General features: G+C 43.9%; 1 protein-coding gene across 3 annotated transcripts in view; it reads right to left on the reverse strand.

Annotated features, from left to right (window-relative positions):
- The window catches only part of SPIN1 (spindlin 1), a 51,053-nt gene that overhangs the window by 15,467 nt on the left and 15,244 nt on the right, over nt 1–20,342 (reverse strand). The window contains exons 1-2 of one of the 3 annotated variants that reach the window (XM_077344519.1): nt 1,786–1,973; nt 1,516–1,644 (exon numbers count right to left, since the gene is read on the reverse strand). The exons of 1 other annotated variant lie outside the window; for it this stretch is intronic. Coding sequence is in view for 1 of the 2 variants with exons in the window: in XM_077344518.1 (XP_077200633.1) it covers nt 1,786–1,837 (52 nt within the window). In the remaining variant the exon portion in view is untranslated. Of the gene's footprint in view, nt 1–1,515; nt 1,645–1,785; nt 1,974–20,342 lie in introns of those variants that run through there. One more of the 3 variants, XM_077344518.1, reaches the window with a different exon arrangement.

Here is a 20,342-nt window from a genome sequence, read left to right on the forward strand (position 1 = left end):
ATAGTAGCAGAGTAGTAACATTTCATTGCCATGGTCACCTCTGCATTATATATATGGATACTGAAGTCCCCTACAAGTTTCCAGTACCACATCTGACAGGTCCTCCATTAACTTATGAAGTGTGCCCGCTAGGGAGCTAGATGCCATTAGTTCCTAGCATAGACAGTATATAGTCAAAGCAAAATAAGTATCCATGGTATAACAGTTAAGTGTTTTATCACCTCTGCCAGTACCGCCAGTTGGCTCCTTATTTGTCAGGTCAGACCTTGCTACATTGATCCATGCAATAATCATATCCAAACTGGACTACTGCAATTTGCTCTACATAGGGATAAGCTTAAAACACTTCAGAAACTTCAGGTGGTCTGAATGCAACTTGCATATTACTGACTGGAACATCAGTTCTGTGGTAGCTGTACTGACTACCAACTATTCTCCAGATCCAATTCAATGTGCTAATGTTAACTTTCAAAGCCATCAAGGGTTGGGACCCTCATAACTATGATACCTCCTCATCCTTTACACTCCCCTGTGCTCCTTTGTCATTGTCTGGGGGCCTCTTGCAGATGCCTGATTCCAGAAAGGCTCAGGGAGTTGAAACCCAGAGAAGGGCTTTCTCGTTTATGGTCACTGTCCTGTGGAATACACTCTCAGATGACACCCATACCCTACAGGAATTATTTAGTTTCCACAGGGAATGCAAAGATGGATTATTTAGGCTGGCCTTTAAAGGGTAGTCACATGTTTGGGCTATTTTAATAGTGGTATGGTGATAGCCATGTATTTTAAAATTGGTATTTGTTTTTACATCATTCTTACTTTACTGGTGTTAATGTAAACTGCCACAAGATACTTCAGGAGAGTGGAGACTGAAATGGCAATCGGAGTTTGCACTAGAAGTCCGTGAAAGTTGAGGGATCTGGCAAGGATAATAGCCACACCTTCATCTCACACAGTACTGCAGGGGTTGGGGGAGGACAGCATAATTGGGGGCATTCTGTTTCTTTTTCCACCATATCTCATAGAAGCAGTCTGGTGCTTCAGTGATCTGATGTCGCATATTAGTATAGATGTGGGGGGATAGGGCCCTTGATACATAAAGGAGCATTCTAAGCTGGAATTCTGGCCTTGAGAAACAGCAAGCTGTTTCTCCCACTGAGTAATTAGAAATGAAGGCTACTAACCGAATTAAAACACCAGCTAGTTAGACATTAACTAAAACATATAAGGAAAGCCAATCATGTAGATATAATTTCTGAAGCTGCAATACTATTAGTTTGGCAGAAAAAAACAATATGCTGGAACCACTATGCACTGAAAGGGCTCATATAATGGGGGATACATCCTAACAAATACAAAGGACTATAGTTAATACAGTGTTCAGCTTCACACCAGAGTATGGTTATCTAGAAGGGATTTTAAAGTAAGTATAGAAGTTAACTGGAGATGCCGTAGGCCTAAAGTAATTGTCACTTATTAGAGATTCAATACTAGAAAAAAAATGGACCTGCTGACCTGTAAATCCACTGCAGTTGCTAATACAACGAAGTGGATTTTATGGATTTAAATGTGATCTTCCCATCGCTTGAGTTGAAACTGATTTCTTAGTTCTATATGCGATGTCTGCTGTTGGCTCATCCATATCTATTTGCATTGGATACAATCAGAAATATGTACATAAACATTTCTATGTGAAGTAATTTCTAGAATGCCCCTCTCTCCCAGCACTATAAATAAGCACACAGATATGCAGCCATCAACATTATCCCAGGAGCCATTGCCTACCTGCATCAGCTCTGGATCGCTGACCTGGTGCCTTTCCAAATGGGGTCTTCATTCATCTGTATTTAAGTGAGCAGCAAAGCTGCTAAACTAGGGTGAAAATCCAGTTCTAGGGGAGACTATGAAGATCCTCAACCTTGGAATAATGAAGTGAAAATCCAAACTTGGAATACTCTTTCAATTATAATATTCTGCAAGACAAAGAAAAATAACCAAATCTGAAGGTCAGCTAATAACCTGGAGAACAATAGCCAGTAACTGGAGCCAGTGGAGAGAGGTAGGACAACCTCCTACTCACCTCTTATTCCTCCATCATCCTCAGTACTACTAAAGGAGATCATTAATAAGACTGCATTACTTCTTCACTTCCTTCCAGTGTGGCTAAACAGGAAATACCACCAACCTTCCAGTGAATAAAATCTGTCTGTTTTGCTGCTGGAAGGTAAGGCCTCCCAATATTTACAGTTATCACAATTCACAGTATCCAGGGGACAGATCCACTGTGAATTGTGAGGATCTACAGTATTTAAAATAACTTTAACTTTGTGCCAGCTTGGTGTAGTGGTTAAGAGCAGCGGCTTGTAATCTGGCAAGCCGGGTTTGAGTCCCTGCTCCCTCACATGCAGCCAGCTAGGTTACCTTGGGCTCGCGGCTGCACTGATAGAGCTGTTCTGACTGAGCAGTACTATCAGGGCTCTCTCAGCCTCACAGGATATCTGTTGCAGGGAGAGGAAAGGGAAGGTGATGGTAAGCAACTTTGAGACTCCTTCGGGTAGAGAAAAACGGCATATAAAAACAAATCTTTCCTCTTCTTTTTCTAACTTAAAATACAGAATTCACAAACGACTTGATGAGGAATGGCCATATTCAGTTTAATAGTGGTATGGTGCAATATTCATTCTACACAGCTTTTACATGAGACCAAAGATTTTTTACTTCCACTAGAACATACAGGCAGCCAGAAGCTTTGTTAACAAATGTATTTACTGTATTTGCCGGCGTATAAGACGACCCCCTAACATTTCCACTCAAAATATAGAGTTTGTTATATGCCTGGCCCACCCCTGCAACTCCCTGTGACCGGCACTAGTGCGCAAGTGTGCATGTGCGAGCTCTGCATAGACACTGTGGCTAGATATGGGTGATATTATTTATATGCATACATTCTCAGATAAATCTACTAAAGAAAAATACACATAAACATTTTTAATATGTTTGCGCGTTTTGGCATATCAAAATATTACTAGTGCTGCATACCTATCTGTTGGCCACTGGATAATAAAATATGTCTTTGAACTGTATCTTGTTTTCTGTCCTTGGCTAAGCCATTCTTGCCATTTTCCCATACATTCCCTGCACCTGAAACAAACATGCAACTAAATAGCACTTGCAGTTTTTAATTGAATTAGATTTTTCGCTTCCACATAAAGTCTACACTTTTTAGCCTATTTATTCATAAAGTGCTTACTGAAACCAGTTGTTTACCCAAGTTTGCCTCTATTATTTTGTCAGTCAGGACCAACAAATGCTTTCGCCATAGTTTTAATCAGATCAAATGCAGCAGTCAAGGTTTGGAAATACTACTTTTTCTCTTTCAAAATGTAAACCTATTAAATGAGTTCTCCATATAGCTTTCAGAAAGTGATGAGTGGACAGAATAAAGATAAATAGCTTCCTATTTGTTATCATTGTATCAAGAAAGTGGGATGTCTTCTCAACCCAGCCTATCACGCACTAAATATATTCTATTCCATATTTCATTGCAAAAACACACACACACACACACACAAGACAGCATGACATCTAGTTAGTGGGTCTTTTGAATATGTTGCTTAACACAGTGCCTGGAAAAAATTAAAAACATAACTTGCACCCATCAAAGTTAAGTATTCTTCAAACAAACACTCTTAAGAGTTTAGAAGTCACCAAGTCACCAAATGCAGGATTAATGCAAACTATGCCTTTAGAAGCAAGAACTTTAGCACCCTCTTGTGGCACACTACAGCTATCCCAGCAGACCCTCCAAAAATCTTCCTATCTCCATCAGGCTCTTGTATTTAATTTCCATATAGCTATGAAGAAATGGACAGAATTCTGTGAATTCTTCATTCTAGGTTTCCACATTTTCTTAAGATTTTATAGACTTTTCAATAACTCTTCAGCCACAACTGAATCATCTACCATAGGACAGAGTCAGCAACAATAAGATTCAGACTCCTAACAAAGTCAATTGGACTATTACAAGTTCTAGATACAGATTTGAAAAACAAGAGTTTTCAGTAGTGCATAGAAAGGAGCCACAATGATTTCTGAAATACACAAATTAACTTTAATCATCAACTTATCTTCCTCCCCAGATCTGCTTTTCTGAAGATGAGCATTCCCCTTAGGCCACATAAACAATACAAGCAGGTACATTAGCTACATGTGCCAGTCACAATGGTGGAGCAACTCTTGCTATAGCTCCTTGAGGAGGTGGAAATCCTGGTTACATGCCCGAACTTTCCACCAGGGCTGTCTCACACTAGGCTGCTGATACAGTGCTTTTCAACCCCCTACACAATATTTAATCACTTGCAGGATCACAGAAAGATGGATCTCTTTATATGATTAAGTTTGTAAAAATTGGTACACACTAAGTTCTAGAAATGTTGGGGACTTATGAAGAAAAGAAGATAAACATTTCTACTTTAATATAAAAGCATAATTTATTACTGAGCATATTTACGGAGTTTAAAAGTGTAAAAAACTTGTTTTCTACAAGCAAAACTGCAAATACACCCAATACTTGTGAGTGAGAGAGAAATGAAGATTGCTGCATTCTATGCTATCTTAACACATATTAATTTCTGCCATCTGAGAAGTATGAAAAATAAGATGAAATTACACAAAGAATTCTGTAGTTTTAGAAAGAGTATTATTTGGACAAAAAGTCCATTCAGTGATGAAGTTTTATAACATAACTGAACATTGTAATTGTCTTTAGTAATTGTTAAATACATTATAGCATATCACTGTAATATACACACCCTCAAAATATGTATACAATGTGTGTGTACATACATATGTGTTAAGTGCTGACAAGTCACTTCTGACTTATTGTGACCCTAAAATATCCCATTATTAACTTGCTCAGGTCTTACAAACCATGAGCTGAGACTTCCTTTATTGAGTCGATCCAACTCATGCTGGGTGTTGTTTCCAACTATTCCTAGCGTTATTGTCTTTTCCAGTGAGTCATCTCATTTATTTATTTATTTTATTTAGATTTTTATACCACCCTTCCCTATGGCTCTGGGCAGTTTACCTAAAACATTTTAGAACGTTTACATAGAACAACTTTGGATGGCCAAAGATTGAATGCCACAGGTCAAGTATATCAGGAATTGGGATACAATTCAAAGAAATGGGGAGCTGAGAAGGGTGCATGTTCTGGAACTAGGAGCAGTCAGAAAGCTAGTACACATATGTGCGGAGTGCCACATGGTCAAAAGCTGAGATATTTAGCAACAGACAGCAAAGGCTTTGTTCGTGTTCTTATGGGGATTGACACTTTCAATTGATAGGGAGAATATGAGGTGCACAATGCTTGGGAATAAGTATAGAATTAAACACAGTTTGAAAAAGCAATAGGATAAGCAAAAGGAGATATGGTTTAGATGCAGAAAATTCAGGATCATGAGCTGGCTATTATTGGCATAAAAGTAATGCTAAAAGCCATGGGGTGGTTGTCTAGGAACAAGGTACAAAGATTTTTTTTTAAAAAATGAAACAGTCAAGGGCAAATCTCTGAGGAACATGAAAGTATGAAAGCAGAGGAAAAACTTTCTGTAGAGACACTGACTGTACAATTAGACAAGAGAATCAGCCTAATCACAGAAGCCAAGAATTCAAAGGGAGTCAAAGCAGAACTGATTATCAAAGGTAGTAGAAAGGTCAAGACTGATAAGTAGAGGACTTTTAAATTTGGCAGTTGTTTTACTGAGGGCAGTTTAGGTAGTGGGCAAAAGATGAAAGCTTGTAGGGTGTTAAAGGTAAAGGTAAAGGTATCCCCTGTGCAAGCACCAAGTCATGTCTGACCCTTGGGGTGACGCCCTCTAGCGTTTTCATGGCAGACTCAATACGGGGTGGTTTACCAGTGCCTTCCCCAGTCATTACTGTTTACCCCCCAGCAAGCTGGGTACTCATTTTACCGACCTCGGAAGGATGGAAGGCTGAGTCAACCTTGAGCCAGCTGCTGGGATCGAACTCCCAACCTCATGGGCAGACAGCTCCAGACAGCATATCGCTGCCTTACCACTCTGCGCCACAAGAGGCTCTGTAGGGTGTTAAGAGGAGTCAAATGAGACAAAGAAGTGAGAGTAAGCAGTATACTTGGATTTAGAGACAAATGGTGGAAGAGAAAAACTGGATGGTACCTAAGTAGGAAAAAATGGGTCAAGGAATAACTGAGAATATGATAAACAGTAGTGTTTGAACAGAGTATGGGAAAGAAGAGTCACAGGCTTGAGCGTACTGGTAAGAATTTTGACACTGTCATTTTAAAAGATATGTTAGTTTCTACTAATTTTAAATTGTACATTGTTTTATCATCACAGCAGTCCATGCTGAGTCTGGCTTTCAAGAAAGGCTAAAAAGACTGCAGTCAACAACAATGATAGTAGTGGGGAATACAACAATGACAATTCAGCAAGAATATAACAAAACAATATATTAGACCAAGAAGAAGACTGGAGTTTTAGAGGAAGAGGGAAAATGACTATTGATTATTTACCAAGAAGGGTCCTTTTCCTTAGGACATCTTGGTTGGGTGATTCCCACCAATTTCTTAGGAAGACAGGAACAAATCTTCTTCCCTTTCCTGCCTCCCAAGTGGGAGTCACTCTTTCTTCAGTTTAGGGACTCCAAAAGCCAAAAACCTAGCTAATGAACTGTAATGAACTAACAAGATATGAAGCATGCAACAACTTTATACAAGGAAAGAAAGAAGCCTTAAGAGACTTTAAACACAGCATCAGATATTCTGTAGGCAAATATCACGATTATGTGCTAAGGTGCTTAACCTTTCTCAATTAGCACAAAGTCAAACTCCAACATAACAATGATTAGAAGGACCCTTCTCAGTAAGTAACCAATAATTGTTCTCCCTCTGAAGGCGTCTTGGTTTGATCTTCCAGAGCTATAATTTAAATCCTGGGTGGCCTATGGGAAATCAACATCCTGGTCCATAGTCATACTGCAACACCTGTCTACCAAAGGCTACATCTGAGGAACTATATATATTTGTTTTATAGTGCCTTACAAATGTGGAAGTTGAGGACCAAGTCGTTGCTTTACATACCTTCTCAATGGAGGCGTGTTTTGCAAAGGTTGTGTTTGTCACAACATGCTTTACTGTATCATTATTACGGCATATGATATGATATGCAATAAAGTCCTTTTCTGATAGCTTCTGTCCTTGCAATGTAACCTTCAATGTTCTTCTGACATCAAGTATATGCCATAGCTTCTCCTTGACCCATTATGCACGGGGGTTTTAGCGCACATTCGGGGTGGAATGGCGGAGACTAAAATCACCGATAACGCACGGTGCCGGCGGCAACTGACTGCAGATGCGACTCACGCTGCCGAAAAAGCCTCGTTAGAGGAACGCGGGAGAAACCGCAGCTTCCTTGACAACTAGGACCCAATTAGACACGGTGCCGAAGGCGCCACGTGCATAATCGGGGAGTTCCGGGTTCAGCGGCAGAGGCAAAATCGAAGCGATGGGTGGAACGCCGCGTCAGGCGGGAGGGCACCAAAGGGAACGGGGACAGAATGGTGTCAGGAGATCCCAAAGGGGAGGGGAAGCAGGGGAGCCCCGGAGTCAACGGGCCGGGGTGCTGAGCACCAGCGGGGAAGAGGGGGCAGCATGTCCCTATGAGGGACGGCACAGAGGCCACCGCAGCGACCACCCACCAATCCCCGAACCCTCCCCCAACCACAAACGACAGCAGAGGCGAGGGGTGTGTGTGTGAAAACAGACAAACTTTATAAAATATTAAAAGTGTACAAAAGTGCAAATAGTAAAAAACAGTACAAACAAGGGAGAACAGCAAACACAATATGCGAGGGAGAAACAGTAACAAAGGGGACGACCTAGGGGGCAGATAGAACGGGGCAGCAAACAAGGGGAGGGGCGAACTGGGAGGCAACTAAGGGGATGGGACCGCGGCGACACCCGAACCCCCCCAAAGTCCAGCTTAAGGGAGGCGGTAGGTCCACAACGGCAGCTCACGTGGGTGGCGAGGAGGGTCCGGCAGCACTGGAGTCCGTCGAGGCATCCCCTGCTAGGGGGCAAGAAAGGGACCCGGTGAGGGCGTCAGCCGTACCAGCGGTCCCTAGAGGGCCATGATGGCAAGGCGCCGCAGAACGGCCAGGCAAGTGGCCTGGGTTCGCGCAGCCATCCGTTGCCGCCATACACACCCTCCTGACGACGCAACATACATGTGGGCGCTCCAGACTCTGCCCACATGAGGTCCAGCAAGTCCGCATGGGGAGGAAGTGGCCCTGGAGTCTCAGCGGCAATGGCCCGGAGCGCTTCGAAAAGGGCTGCCTGCAGCCTCTCGAACTTCTCCCGGCACTGCCGGGAGTATCCAGCGACCTCCACATACGCGGAGGCCCCACGAAAAATGTCGTGGCAATTGACCAGCTGGCTAGTCATGAGCCGGCGTGCGTGGCCCAGGGACAGGCAGTGGAGCAAGAACAGCTCCACTGCCCTGCATTGCCACCGGGCCCCATCGCGCCGCTCCCGCCAGCTCCGCAGCATGGTCACAAGTGACCAGCTGCGCCCAGTTCCCGCCCCTTCCTACCACGCCCCGTGGTGTCCGGGCCAGACTCTCGCGAGGGGCACCGGGACTGCCCCGTACGTCCCCAGAGAAGCCAGCAGCCCCCGGATGCCTCGCTTCCTCTGGGCTCCGCATCGATGCCTCGACACCCACCGCTCCGGGTTTTGCCGCCTCCGTGCCCCGTCCCATGCATAACCGGTATGCTTCGCGTCTTCCCCCTCTGCGTTTTCTATGTGACCCAAATTCGCCGTTTCGGTGGCCGTGCATAATGGGCACTTGAGATGCTTGGCAGATGGGCAGAAAGATTTCTTGAGATGTGAAAGGAGAATCTCACTTTGGGGCAGAAGGATGGTCGGTTCCTTCTGTTTTAACAAATAGGGCCCTAGAGCTCTGACATCTTCCTTGCCAACATAACAGCCACCAAAAAGAGTTTTCATCCTAAGAAACTTAAGGAAAATTCAAAGGGCTTGATATGGGGTTTGTAGGTGCTGTGAGCACTATATGAAGCCTCGATGATGGGAATCTGTGAACCTGAAGAGGCCCCTTTGTCACTGCACCTTTCAGAAATCTAGTGATATGGGGATGTCTAGAAATCGGAATCCCTTAAATATTTTAAATAACTGTGACCAAGGCTGCTGTTTGTCTGCAAAGGATGACAGCTTGAAGCCCTCTGATCAGACCCTCCTGGAGAAAGCTCAGAATCATGGGATGCAAGTAGTTTGCCCTCTTGTGTCTGTACCACCTCATGAACACCTTCCATGAAGTTATAGATATGCATGGTGGACTGTCTTCTTGACACCAGAACACATCCATAACTTCCGCACAGTATCCTTCCTTAGAATTCGCATCTTCTTAGTTTCCAAACAGTCGAACACAACCATCATGGGTGCAGATGCCAGATAGAGGTAACAGGTCTTCTAAAATCAGTAGGTTCACATGTGGATCTGCTCCCATTTAAAAGATGGTTGAGAACCAAGGCCTCTTTGGCGAATATGGAGCTACCAGGAGGTCCTCTACTCTCTGTCATTGGATCTTTCAATGAACCTTTAGAACAGTGGTCCCCAACCTTTCTGAGGCTGGGGACCGGCAGGGCATCGGGCCACGCACGCGTATCGGGCCGCGCCCACGCATCGGGCCACGGCCGCGCCCGTGGGTAGCGCCCGTGCATCGGGGTGCGCCAACATGGGCCACGCATGCGCGATGCGCGGCCCGGCCCTGATTCCCTCTCCCCGCTCTCCCGCAGTAAGAAGCTTCCCGGGACGCAAGCTTGCGGCCTGGGAAGTTCTTTACTGCGGGGGGGGGGGCGGGGAGAGGGAGCCGCGGCCCGGCGCCATGGCCTTCGCGGCCCGACACCGGGCCGCGGCCCGCAGGTTGGGGACCACTGCTTTAGAAGAACAAGGAATGGAGGGGAGGTATAAAGAAGTCTAACATGAGGCAATCCATCTTTTTTGCTTTTGGATGCTGATACCTGGAATAGAACCTTAGAAAATAAATGTACTCATGAGCTGTAAGTTCACTATGGGCTGACAAAAGTAACTATTAACAAGCAGATATCTTTCTTCAGGGACCACTCTCCCTCCTGAACAGTTTGTCAGCTGAGTCACTCTGTATTAATATAGTATGTTCCTGCTGAAAGTGAAAGAAGATTCCTTTTTGCCCATATCAAAAACTGTTACTTTCTTATATAGGAAGGTTGATCTGGAGCCCCCGTTTGTTCAAATAACACCTCGGTGCTATATTTATTTGAAAAATGACATGTTTTTGATGAATTTGTGAGCTGAAGCATTGTATGCCTAAGTGGATATCTCAAATCTCTACAACGTTTATCTGTAGTGTGGCCTCTGTCACAGGCCCTGGGAACTCCGATTATTCAGGATTGCGTCCCAGCCTCTCAGACTTGGATTTTTAATATTTGCAGTTCTTGAATGACAGAGTAGAACCAGCCCTTCTTAGGTTGCTGGACTTGGTCTACCACTTTAAACTTTACCATCAGTGGAAACTTCAGGTACATGCCCTGGCTGCTGGAGATCTCATAGAATCATAGAATCATAGAGTTGGAAGGGGCCATACAGGCCATCTAGTCCAACCCCCTGCTCAACGCAGGATTAGCCCTAAGCATCCTAAAGCATCCAAGAAAAGTGTGTATCCAACCTTTGCTTGAAGATTACCAGTGAGGGGGCGCTCACCACCTCCTTAGGCAGCCTATTCCACTGCTGAACTACTCTGACTGTGAAAAACTTTTTCCTGATATCTAGCCTATATCGTTGTACTTGAAGTTTAAACCCATTACTGCGTGTCCTCTCCTCTGCAGCCAGCAGAAACAGCATCCTGCCCTCCTCCAAGTGACAACCTTTCAAATACTTAAAGAGGGCTATCATGTCCCCTCTCAGCCTCCTTTTCTCCAGGCTGAACATTCCCAAGTCCCTCAACCTATCTTCATAGGTCTTGGTCCCTTGGCCCCAGATCATCTTCGTCGCTCTCCTCTGTACCCTTTCCATTTTATCGATGTCCTTCTTGAAGTGAGGCCTCCAGAACTGCACACAGTACTCCAGGTGTGGTCTGACCAGCGCCGTATACAATGGGACTATGACATCTTGTGATTTTGATGTGATGCCTCTGTTGATACAGCCCAAAATGGCATTTGCCTTTTTTACCGCTGCATCACACTGCCTGCTAATGTTTAGTTTACAATCTACAAGTACCCCAAGGTCTCGTTCACACACAGTGCTACCTAGAAGCGTATCCCCCATCCAGTAGGCATGCTTTTCATTTTTCTGACCCAGATGCAGAACTTTACACTTATCTTTATTAAATTGCATCTTGTTCTCATTTGCCCATTTTTCCATTGTGTTCAGATCTCGTTGAACTCTGTCTCTATCTTCCGGAGTATTTGCCAGTCCTCCCAATTTGGTGTCATCTGCAAACTTGATGAGTAGTCCCTCCACCCCCTCATCTAGATCATTAATAAATATGTTAAAAAGTGCCGGGCCGAGCACCGAACCCTGAGGTACCCCGCTACTCACCTCTCTCCAGTCTGATGAAACACCATTGACAACAACTTTGAGTGCGGTTCTCTAACCAATTCCCTATCCACCTAACTATCTGAAAATCCAGATTGCAGTCCTTCAATTTATCCATCAGAACATCATGGGGAACCTTGTCAAAAGCTTTACTAAAATCCAAGTAAATGACATCAACCAAATTTCCCCGATCCAGCAAACTTGTTACTTGGTCAAAAAAGGAAACCAGGTTGGTCTGGCAGGACCTGTTGGAGACAAATCCATGCTGACTTCCTTGGATCACCAAATTGTCCTCCAGATGTTTGCAGATCGCTCCCTTTAATATCTGCTCCATTACCTTCCCCACAACAGAGGTCAGACTCACTGGTCTGTAGTTTCCCGGGTCATCCTTCCTCCCTTTTTTGAAGATCGGAATAACGTTTGCTCTTTTCCAGTCCTCCGGGACATCTCCAGTCCTTAAAGAGGTTCCGAAGATGATGGACAAGGGCTGTACAAGTTCTCTGGAAAGTTCTTTGAGTACTCTCGGGTGCATTTCATCTGGACCAGGGGATTTGAACTCATCCAGTGCAGCTAAATGCCTCTCGACAACCTCTCTATCCATGTTAACCTGCCACCCAGACACTATCCTTTGGCTACAGCCATCTCTAGATGTGCCTAAACACTTTGACCTGTGGGAAAAAACAGATGTAAAATAGGCACTAAGCCTTTCTGCTTTCTCTGCATCTTTTGTTAGAGTTTGTCCATCCGCACCCAACAGCGGGCCTATTGCCTCCTTTACTTTACATTTGCTCCTCACGTAACTGAAAAATCTTTTCTTGTTACAATGGGCTTCCCTGGCCAATCTTAGCTCACTCTCAGCTTTGGCCTTTCTGATGATTGATCTACAGTGCCTAGTAACCTGTAGGTACTCTTCTTTAGAGCTCTGTCCTTCCCTCCATTTCCTGAACATTTTCCTTTTCTTTCTTAGTTCCTCTTGAAGTTCTCTGTTCATCCAAATAGGCTTCTTAGAGCTCCTGCAGTGTTTTCGTATTTCTGGAATAGTCATTGATTGAGCATGCAATAGCTCTTGTTTGAGTAGCGCCCACCCTTCACATGCTCCTTTCCCTTCCAGCATTCTCGTCCATGGTATGACACTCATCATGTCTCTGAGTTTATTAAAGTTTGCCCTACGAAAATCCAACATCCGCGTCTGGCTACAAGCTTCCTTGGCTCCCCATCTCAAAAGGAATTCTATGAGGACATGGTCACTTCCCCCTAGGGTCCCCACCTCCTTCACCTCATCCACCAACTCTTGCCTGTTGGTCAGTATTAAGTCCAGTATGGCTGAACCTCTTGTGGGTTCATCTACCATTTGATAAATGAAATTGTCAGCCAGGCAGGTCAGAAACTTACATGACTGAGGACGCTTCGCAGAGTTAGTTTCCCAGCACACATCTGGGAAATTGAAGTCACTCATGATGACAAGGTCCTGCCGTTTGGATATTTTCTCAAGCTGCTCACAAAGTGCAGCATCCACATCCTCTCGTTATCTGTAGGATACGGTACGGTTGATGAAATCTCTGCGGATGGTAGGAGTGCATTCTTCCCTACTGGACTGTCTCCATACTGACCACCAGAAGATCCGTCAGGCTTATCAGGGACAGTAACTTGCCCTCTTTGATGGTAGACGCCATGTCCCTGGTCTTGGCTACCTTTTTGTCCATCACAAGGAATTGGTTCTGGGTTGTGTTGATTACTGCACTAAGTGCTTCAGTCTCTGGGTTGACAATAGGGAGCTTTTCTGCAAGTTCACCAAGAACCCGAACTTCTCCAGATGTTTGAACATTTCTTGTATGTTTGCAATGGAATGCTATCTGGAATTGGCCCTTATGAGACTATCGTCTAAGAATGGAGTAGGTGGATGAGCTGCTGACAAAACCTCTATGCTCATGAAGAGCTTCAAAAAGACCCTTGGTGCCATTGACAAGCCGAAGGCACTGCACTGCTCTGCTCTGCACTGGAAATGCATATTCTTGACACAGAACCTCAGACATTTTCAATGGCTTGGAAAATTTGGTGCATGCAGTTATGCCTCAATCAGATACAGCAAGATCAAAAATTCTTTCCTGTTTGTAGAGCCTTGTGGACTGACAGAACAGTCTCCTTCAAAAATTGTTGTAGGCAAATTAATTTACTGGTGTGCCTTAGGTCCAGTATCAGCCACCAGTCTCCATTCCACTCCTTGTCCAATGTTCAATTCTGGTACCGTTTCTATTGCTAATGTTTTCAGCCAATGTAATTGTTGTTTGGCAATAACTGAATAATTTTTCTAGCCCACAAGATAGCTGCCCTTGAAACTATGGAAGTATAATGAGCATAGTCATGCTATGGCTTAATGTGTCTTTTAAGGAGCATAGTAAACTTTCCATAGTGCCCCTGAGACTGCTTTTCCCATCTTCAGTCTGAAGTTTGTAATGCTGTAACTGGGACATCAACCAGCAGAGTTCACAAAATCTTCTCAGCATCAATCAAGGCATATAATTTGTTAATAAATTGCCTGTCAGACATGGAATCGATCTCTCTGCCTTGAGCTTTTTCTTTTAAAAATCTAGCATAGGAAACACTTTTGGGGCCACATCTTTGGAGAAAAATTCTTCATCTCCTTTAGGTCTGGTTTGTTTTTTGCAATCTGAACTCTGTTCCTCTGAACTCTGTTCCTTTGTTCCCCTGCTGCAAGTCCAAAGCAGCTAGGGATTTGGCTAACAGGTATTGGCAAACTTCAGGTTTGAAGAAACACTAAGATTGTTCAAGTACTTGAATCTCTTCTACCTCCTTATCTGTGAGGAACTCAACCTCCTCTCTGTCATTGGATTATCAGAGGAGTCCATAATACGTGGACTAGACTGCCTTTCTAATACATTTCTAGACTGCCTTTATGGGAGTGCCCTTGGCACTCATTTGCATGTCTGGTAAAGAAGGTGTGTGTTTGTGGGGGGGGGGGTAGCTAGGAGGGTAAGTTTTAGAAGGAGCCCTATCCCTCTGGCACAAATTAGCTATTACCTCCTTCATTATTTGTCTAATTAGACCAACAAAAATCTGAGGACACTTCATGGGACCCGATCCCACTTACATAACCCGCTTTGGTAGGATCCAGGTTTCATAAGTGGCTGGTTGCACATACAGCTGGAAGATGCCTGGGGATGATTCTGCTCCATTTAGAAGGGATCAACAAAATGGCCACCAAGAGACAACTGAAGATGGCGCCGTACTAGCCGGGCTTGTGCCGGGCTCTTAAGCCATGCTGAGGGTCAGGAGCAAATGCACCTGGCAGACCTGAGCAGATACCCAAATCTTGCTCGCCAGTCACCCCAGGAACCGGGAACGGCATCCTGAGGGTCCTACAGATCCGTGGAGACTGAGTTCTCTGGATCGCCGCGGCATGTGCTCAAGGTCATGATGGCGCCCTTGTCGTAAATAACTTTCTAAGGCTGAAACGACCAGCTGACTCTACATTCTTCCCAGATCATCTTTTACCAGACTGACAGGAGCCGGAGTCTGCAACAGTAAAGACTGTGAGTTTTCTGTTTTTTCCTTTTTTCCCCACAAGCTCTTCCCCCCCTCCTCAACCAATTTACAAGTGAATCCTTTCGTTGAGTGGGAGGTACCCAGCTAAATACACTCATTAATCAAACAAAGAGAGAGCTTAAAGAAAAGAGAGACTTTAAAGATTTGTTGGAGAGAGTTCAGTGGGGGACGCTGACTTGATATGGAGATTGACAAACTGATAATTTTTGATCGCTCGAGCTCCCGCGAGACCTCACAAGACTTTCTGTTTATAATCTGTGACTGCCTAGAACTATGGAAAAATTAACTAAGGCACAGCTTTTCCATTTGTTATGCGAAGGGAACTCAAAGATACTGAAAGCAGTCAACAAGGTGGAAAAGGAAATCCAAAAGACTAAGAAAGAGCTTTTAGACAGAACCGACGGTTTGAAAAAAACAGCTGATGAAAACACAACTCAGCCAACAATACATCAAACGAGAATTCAATGTCTGGAAGTTAATCAACAGGAGGGGGAGAGAGCTAGGGACGTAAAAATCAAAAGCATCTTGGAAGAACTTGGGAAAACAGATTTAAGGAAGAAAAGCACCGAAAATCTGGAAGTCTATTTAGAGCAGGAAGTGATTTGGATCAACAAAATAAACAGAGTCTATTCAAAGGCGACAGCACGCAGGAAGCTATCATGAGATATCTCTGTGCGACTAGAGGAAGAGATCCGGATTGACAAAGTATACAGAGCCTACTTAAAGGCGACTGCAAGCAAGAATCAAGCAAGAGACTTCTTTGGCCCTGAGAGAAAGGCAACCAGAAATACTCTATGCAGGAACCATCAGGCGACATTATGGAAAAGAACACAATTTCATTTTCTGCAACCACCTGAAGAATGTGATGAACAGTGGAGCATTCTCTTGGTTTCCTGTGGGAAAGACAGCAGCAGTAATTTTTAGGTCAGGGCCAATATATGAAGGGAACTGACTTTATATTACCTAAGACAATAATAGAATATATTCTTATAATAGATTATACTCTCATATGTATCAACAATTACTCTGCTAAGAAAGATGGTAATAACTTCTAGATCAGGATCAATATGTGATGGGAACTGAATATGTATGCTAATATGTATGCTAAAAGAGGATGGCAAACTATACTTCATATGTATCAACAAGACAGCAGCAGTAACTCTTAGGTCAGGGCCAATATATGAAGGGGACTGACTTTATATCACCTAAGATAATAATAGAATATATTCTTATAACAGATTATACTCTCATATGTATTAACAATTATTTCGCTAAGAAAGATGGTAAAAACTTCTAGATTAGGATTAATATGTGATGGGAACTGAATATGTATGTTAAAAGAGGATGGCAAACCATATCAGCTGGTCGCTTTTTCTCTTTTACTTTTCTGTAAATGCTTTATATAATAAAAAATAATAAAATTAAAAAAACAAAAAACAAAATGGCCACCAAGAAGATTCAGTTAGTGTACAGGGTCCATGTGTCTGCAGTAGCATTGGCTTTGTGCTGCTTTTTCGTGCACTTTCTGTTTTCCCCTCTTGTTCCCAGCTTGCCACAGTTGGTATAGCCCAATTACAGGCATTGCTTGCTGCACCCATTGCCTCTTATTTAGATGCTGCAATTGGTGCCTTGAAGATGTTTTCAGAGTGGAATCCATCCTCTGAGGCCTTAGCTGCCATACTAGCAGTTTCTATATGTAACACTCTTGGCTTTTTAAAAAGACCACTGTGAGAACAGGCTGATCTGCTGACTGTTTTGAGCTCTCTCCCCTCGTAGCTACGATAGGCTTGTGCACTTTGGCGACCATTCAAGCCCGAGGAGGCTAGTGCCATAGTATGGGAGGAGGGGTGGTGCCAGTGCACCAGTCAGCGCACGCACGGAGGCGCAGAGGTCTGCACCTGGATTGTATGCCACCACCAGCGCCACCTCTCCCCCCTGTGCCATGGGCCACTTCAGCCGTTAATGGCTGTCAAAGTGACCGAACCGCACAAGCCAAAACTACGAGCTATCAGCAAGACAGAAAAACACAGTGGGGGAGGGAGATAAGTAGGGCCAAGAGTAGGGACTGAGGTAAGATGAAAGGAGCTGAAAAGGAAACAATAGGATGGTTAGTAAATAGATAGAAATGGAGCTTTCTAGCAAGCTGCTCTTCTTACTGAAGAAGGAAGAAAAACTGAATTAAGGGTGATTTCCACTTAGAACACAGGAAGGGGAAGAGGATTCTTCCTGTCTCCTGAAAAGACTGGTGGAAATCATCCAACCAAAATGTCCTCCAAGAGGAAAGAGAAGGAAAGAGAAATAAGAGAAAAGAACATCAGAGTAGTTACTTCAATAGCAAATTGGGAGTGAAATGAACTGTTTTAACTGTACTTTACTATTTCTAAATGTTTTCCAGTAACTGGGGGATAAAATTATACTTCCTGTATTGCTCCAGATGGCTTCTGTCAGATTAATCAGTATAAAGGCTTCCATGTGAGAAGTCAGACTTCTGTCTAGCTTACCAAATTGATTATTTACCTCTTCGCAGAACTGCTGTTTAGAACATGCTTCTAAGTTCACCCCAAATTTAGAACAATGACAACATTAAGAAAAATCTCTTTATCCTTTCAGTTTATTCCCCTACCTATTCTACCCTTAAAACCTTCACTTTGATTCTGAGGTTATCATAATTATGCATTCACAAGAAGTTACTTCATATTGAAGTCATTTCTAGTATAACTAGACTATCCCAATAACTGGGCTCGATATTAATGAATTTTGAACCTTTTAACAACTTGTAAGATATTTCATATTCTTAGATAATGTGTACTATATTTCTCTGTGTCTTTATATGGAATTAACTTACTTTAGTCAAAGAAATGCATCAATCTTTAAACCCCCTCCCCCCGCTCCAGAGGAGCGGGAGGAATAAAGGAGTAAGGGCAAGTGGGGAGGAGTTAGGGTGGGCCCTGTCCAGGATAAAAACTCACAGGGCCCAATCAGGAGCCGTGAAGCGGCTCCTGATTGGGCCCTCCGAGTGTCACTCGAAGGCCAACCAGCCAAAGCGCGGCTCCCCATTGGCTGGTTGGCCCAGCCTTGCCTGGGCCAGCCAGGGAGCCACCGCTCAGGAAGAAGCCTTCCCCAGCGGTAAGTCCTCCAGCCGGCTTCCCCTCACCCAGGGAGCCTTCTGCCGGGCCCTGGGCCAGGCTCGCCTGCCCTTGGGCCCGGCAGAAGGCCACAAAGCCCACTCCCGCCGTCCCGAGCCTTCTGCCGGGCCCTGGGGCAGCCGAGCCTGCCCCTGGGCCCAGCAGAAGGTCCCAAGGCCACCTACCTTACTCTGTTCCTCTCTTCCTCCCAGCATTCCCTTTATCCTTCCCTTCTTCCCAGCATTCCCTTTGTTTTTCCCTTCCTCCCTCTCTTCCATCTGCCTCTTTCTGGCTACCTGTTTCTCTCCCTCTTCTACTGTCTCTATCTTCCTCCCTTTCTTTCTGTCTTTCTGTCTTTTTCTCCTTTTCCTCCTTCCTTCGCCCCATCCCTCCACCCACCGACCATGCTAGGGCCCGCTGTATTTTGGCCACAGCGGGCTTAATATATAGTTTTATAATAAGTAACCATTCTACAAGCATACAATTATGGGCTATAAATTGTATTTCTGATTATTCTTTTCTTTTGAACTTGATTGATATGCTCATTATTTTGTTATTCCTTTAACCTTGGTTTCCCAATTAACATACTTCATATATCTACTGATAACTCTGAAAAGCACCTTATATTTTAAATAAATCATTTCTACTCTTATACAGTATTTCCAGATATCACAAGACATCTCTCATCTGCTAAGCATTTGATTATCCATTATCTTTGGTAGAACTGTGATAGTGTGGTGAACATGCAAAATTCTCAAGTCTGTCCTGTCTAGAATGGCAGTTTCACAGAAATTTGTAATAGTATACAGGTGATCTAGTCAGGAATGATACTTTTTAGACTCTCCCAAAGCCATCTCATTAGCAGTAGTATTTGGCAGGAATCCAAAATAGGTAACTCCTATGTTTCCACTATTCCCTTTACTACTCCATAAATTCAGGACACCTACTAGATATACATGCAAAGTGTTTCAGTCTACAAGGTAACTCAGGCACACAAGCAGAAATTGTGGAACACCATCTGATCATTTAAGATGTCAATGGTGTTCTGTGAATGGCACTACAGTTTTCTGTTGAAGGAAGACTACTTGGAAGATGGTTGCATCCAATATAGTACAGAATTAGTGCCTTTCTACTAGTATAGTAGCACTTTTGCTAGTGCAAAGGATGCTGTTAATGAGGACAGATGATTTTCTGCCATTTCCTTCCTGCCCTTTTACAACTTTCAACTCTGCTTGCAATACTTTGCATATATTTCAATTTCCAGAATTTCTGATTTGTATCCCATCATCATCACTTATAAAAAGCTTACTGTACTTCTGATGACATGCCAATCCTCTGATTGATCCTCAGTGAGAAAGCCTTTCACCACTGAGGGCCAATCAGAGGCTCTTTCCTGCCCTCTCCTTCTCAGAAGGACCCAGCAGCAGATCAGTGCCCAGTTCCATGCTGGCAATGTCATCTTCCCAGCCGTCAGGAAAACCTAGGGCTGGCCAGCTGCATGCTCAGTCACCACCATACTGTTCTTCCTGGCTGCAGGTAAGGGAGGAGAATCCCCTCTACCCGCACTTCATGGCCAGTCCCCTCCCCAGCCTCCTTGCAGCCATTGAGAAAGGTCATCAGAAACTTTACCTTTCTTTTCCACCTAATTAGGAGGAAATTGTTGATGTTCTGAAGATGAGAGTGGATGTGAGTGAACTGCAGAATGTCGATGTTACAGTGACACTCAGAGCCAGCTACTGGGAGCATGTAACCCTGATACTACAACAATTACATTGGCTACCAATCTGTTTCTAAGTGGAATTCACGGAGTTGGTTTTAAACTTTAAATCCTTAAAAGGTTTGAGACTGGGATATCTGAAAGACTATCTTCTTCCATATATTACTGCCCAGGAGTTAAGATTGCAGGAAGAGACTCTTGATTATCCCACCAAAATCTAAGACTTCCAATATCAGATTGCCACAGGAAAGAAGGCTTTTTCACCATCATACAGTTATGGAACCACCTCCCCAAGGAGATGAGAACA

Source organism: Paroedura picta, chromosome 7, assembly GCF_049243985.1.
Source record: "Paroedura picta isolate Pp20150507F chromosome 7, Ppicta_v3.0, whole genome shotgun sequence".
NCBI lineage: Eukaryota > Metazoa > Chordata > Lepidosauria > Squamata > Gekkonidae > Paroedura > Paroedura picta.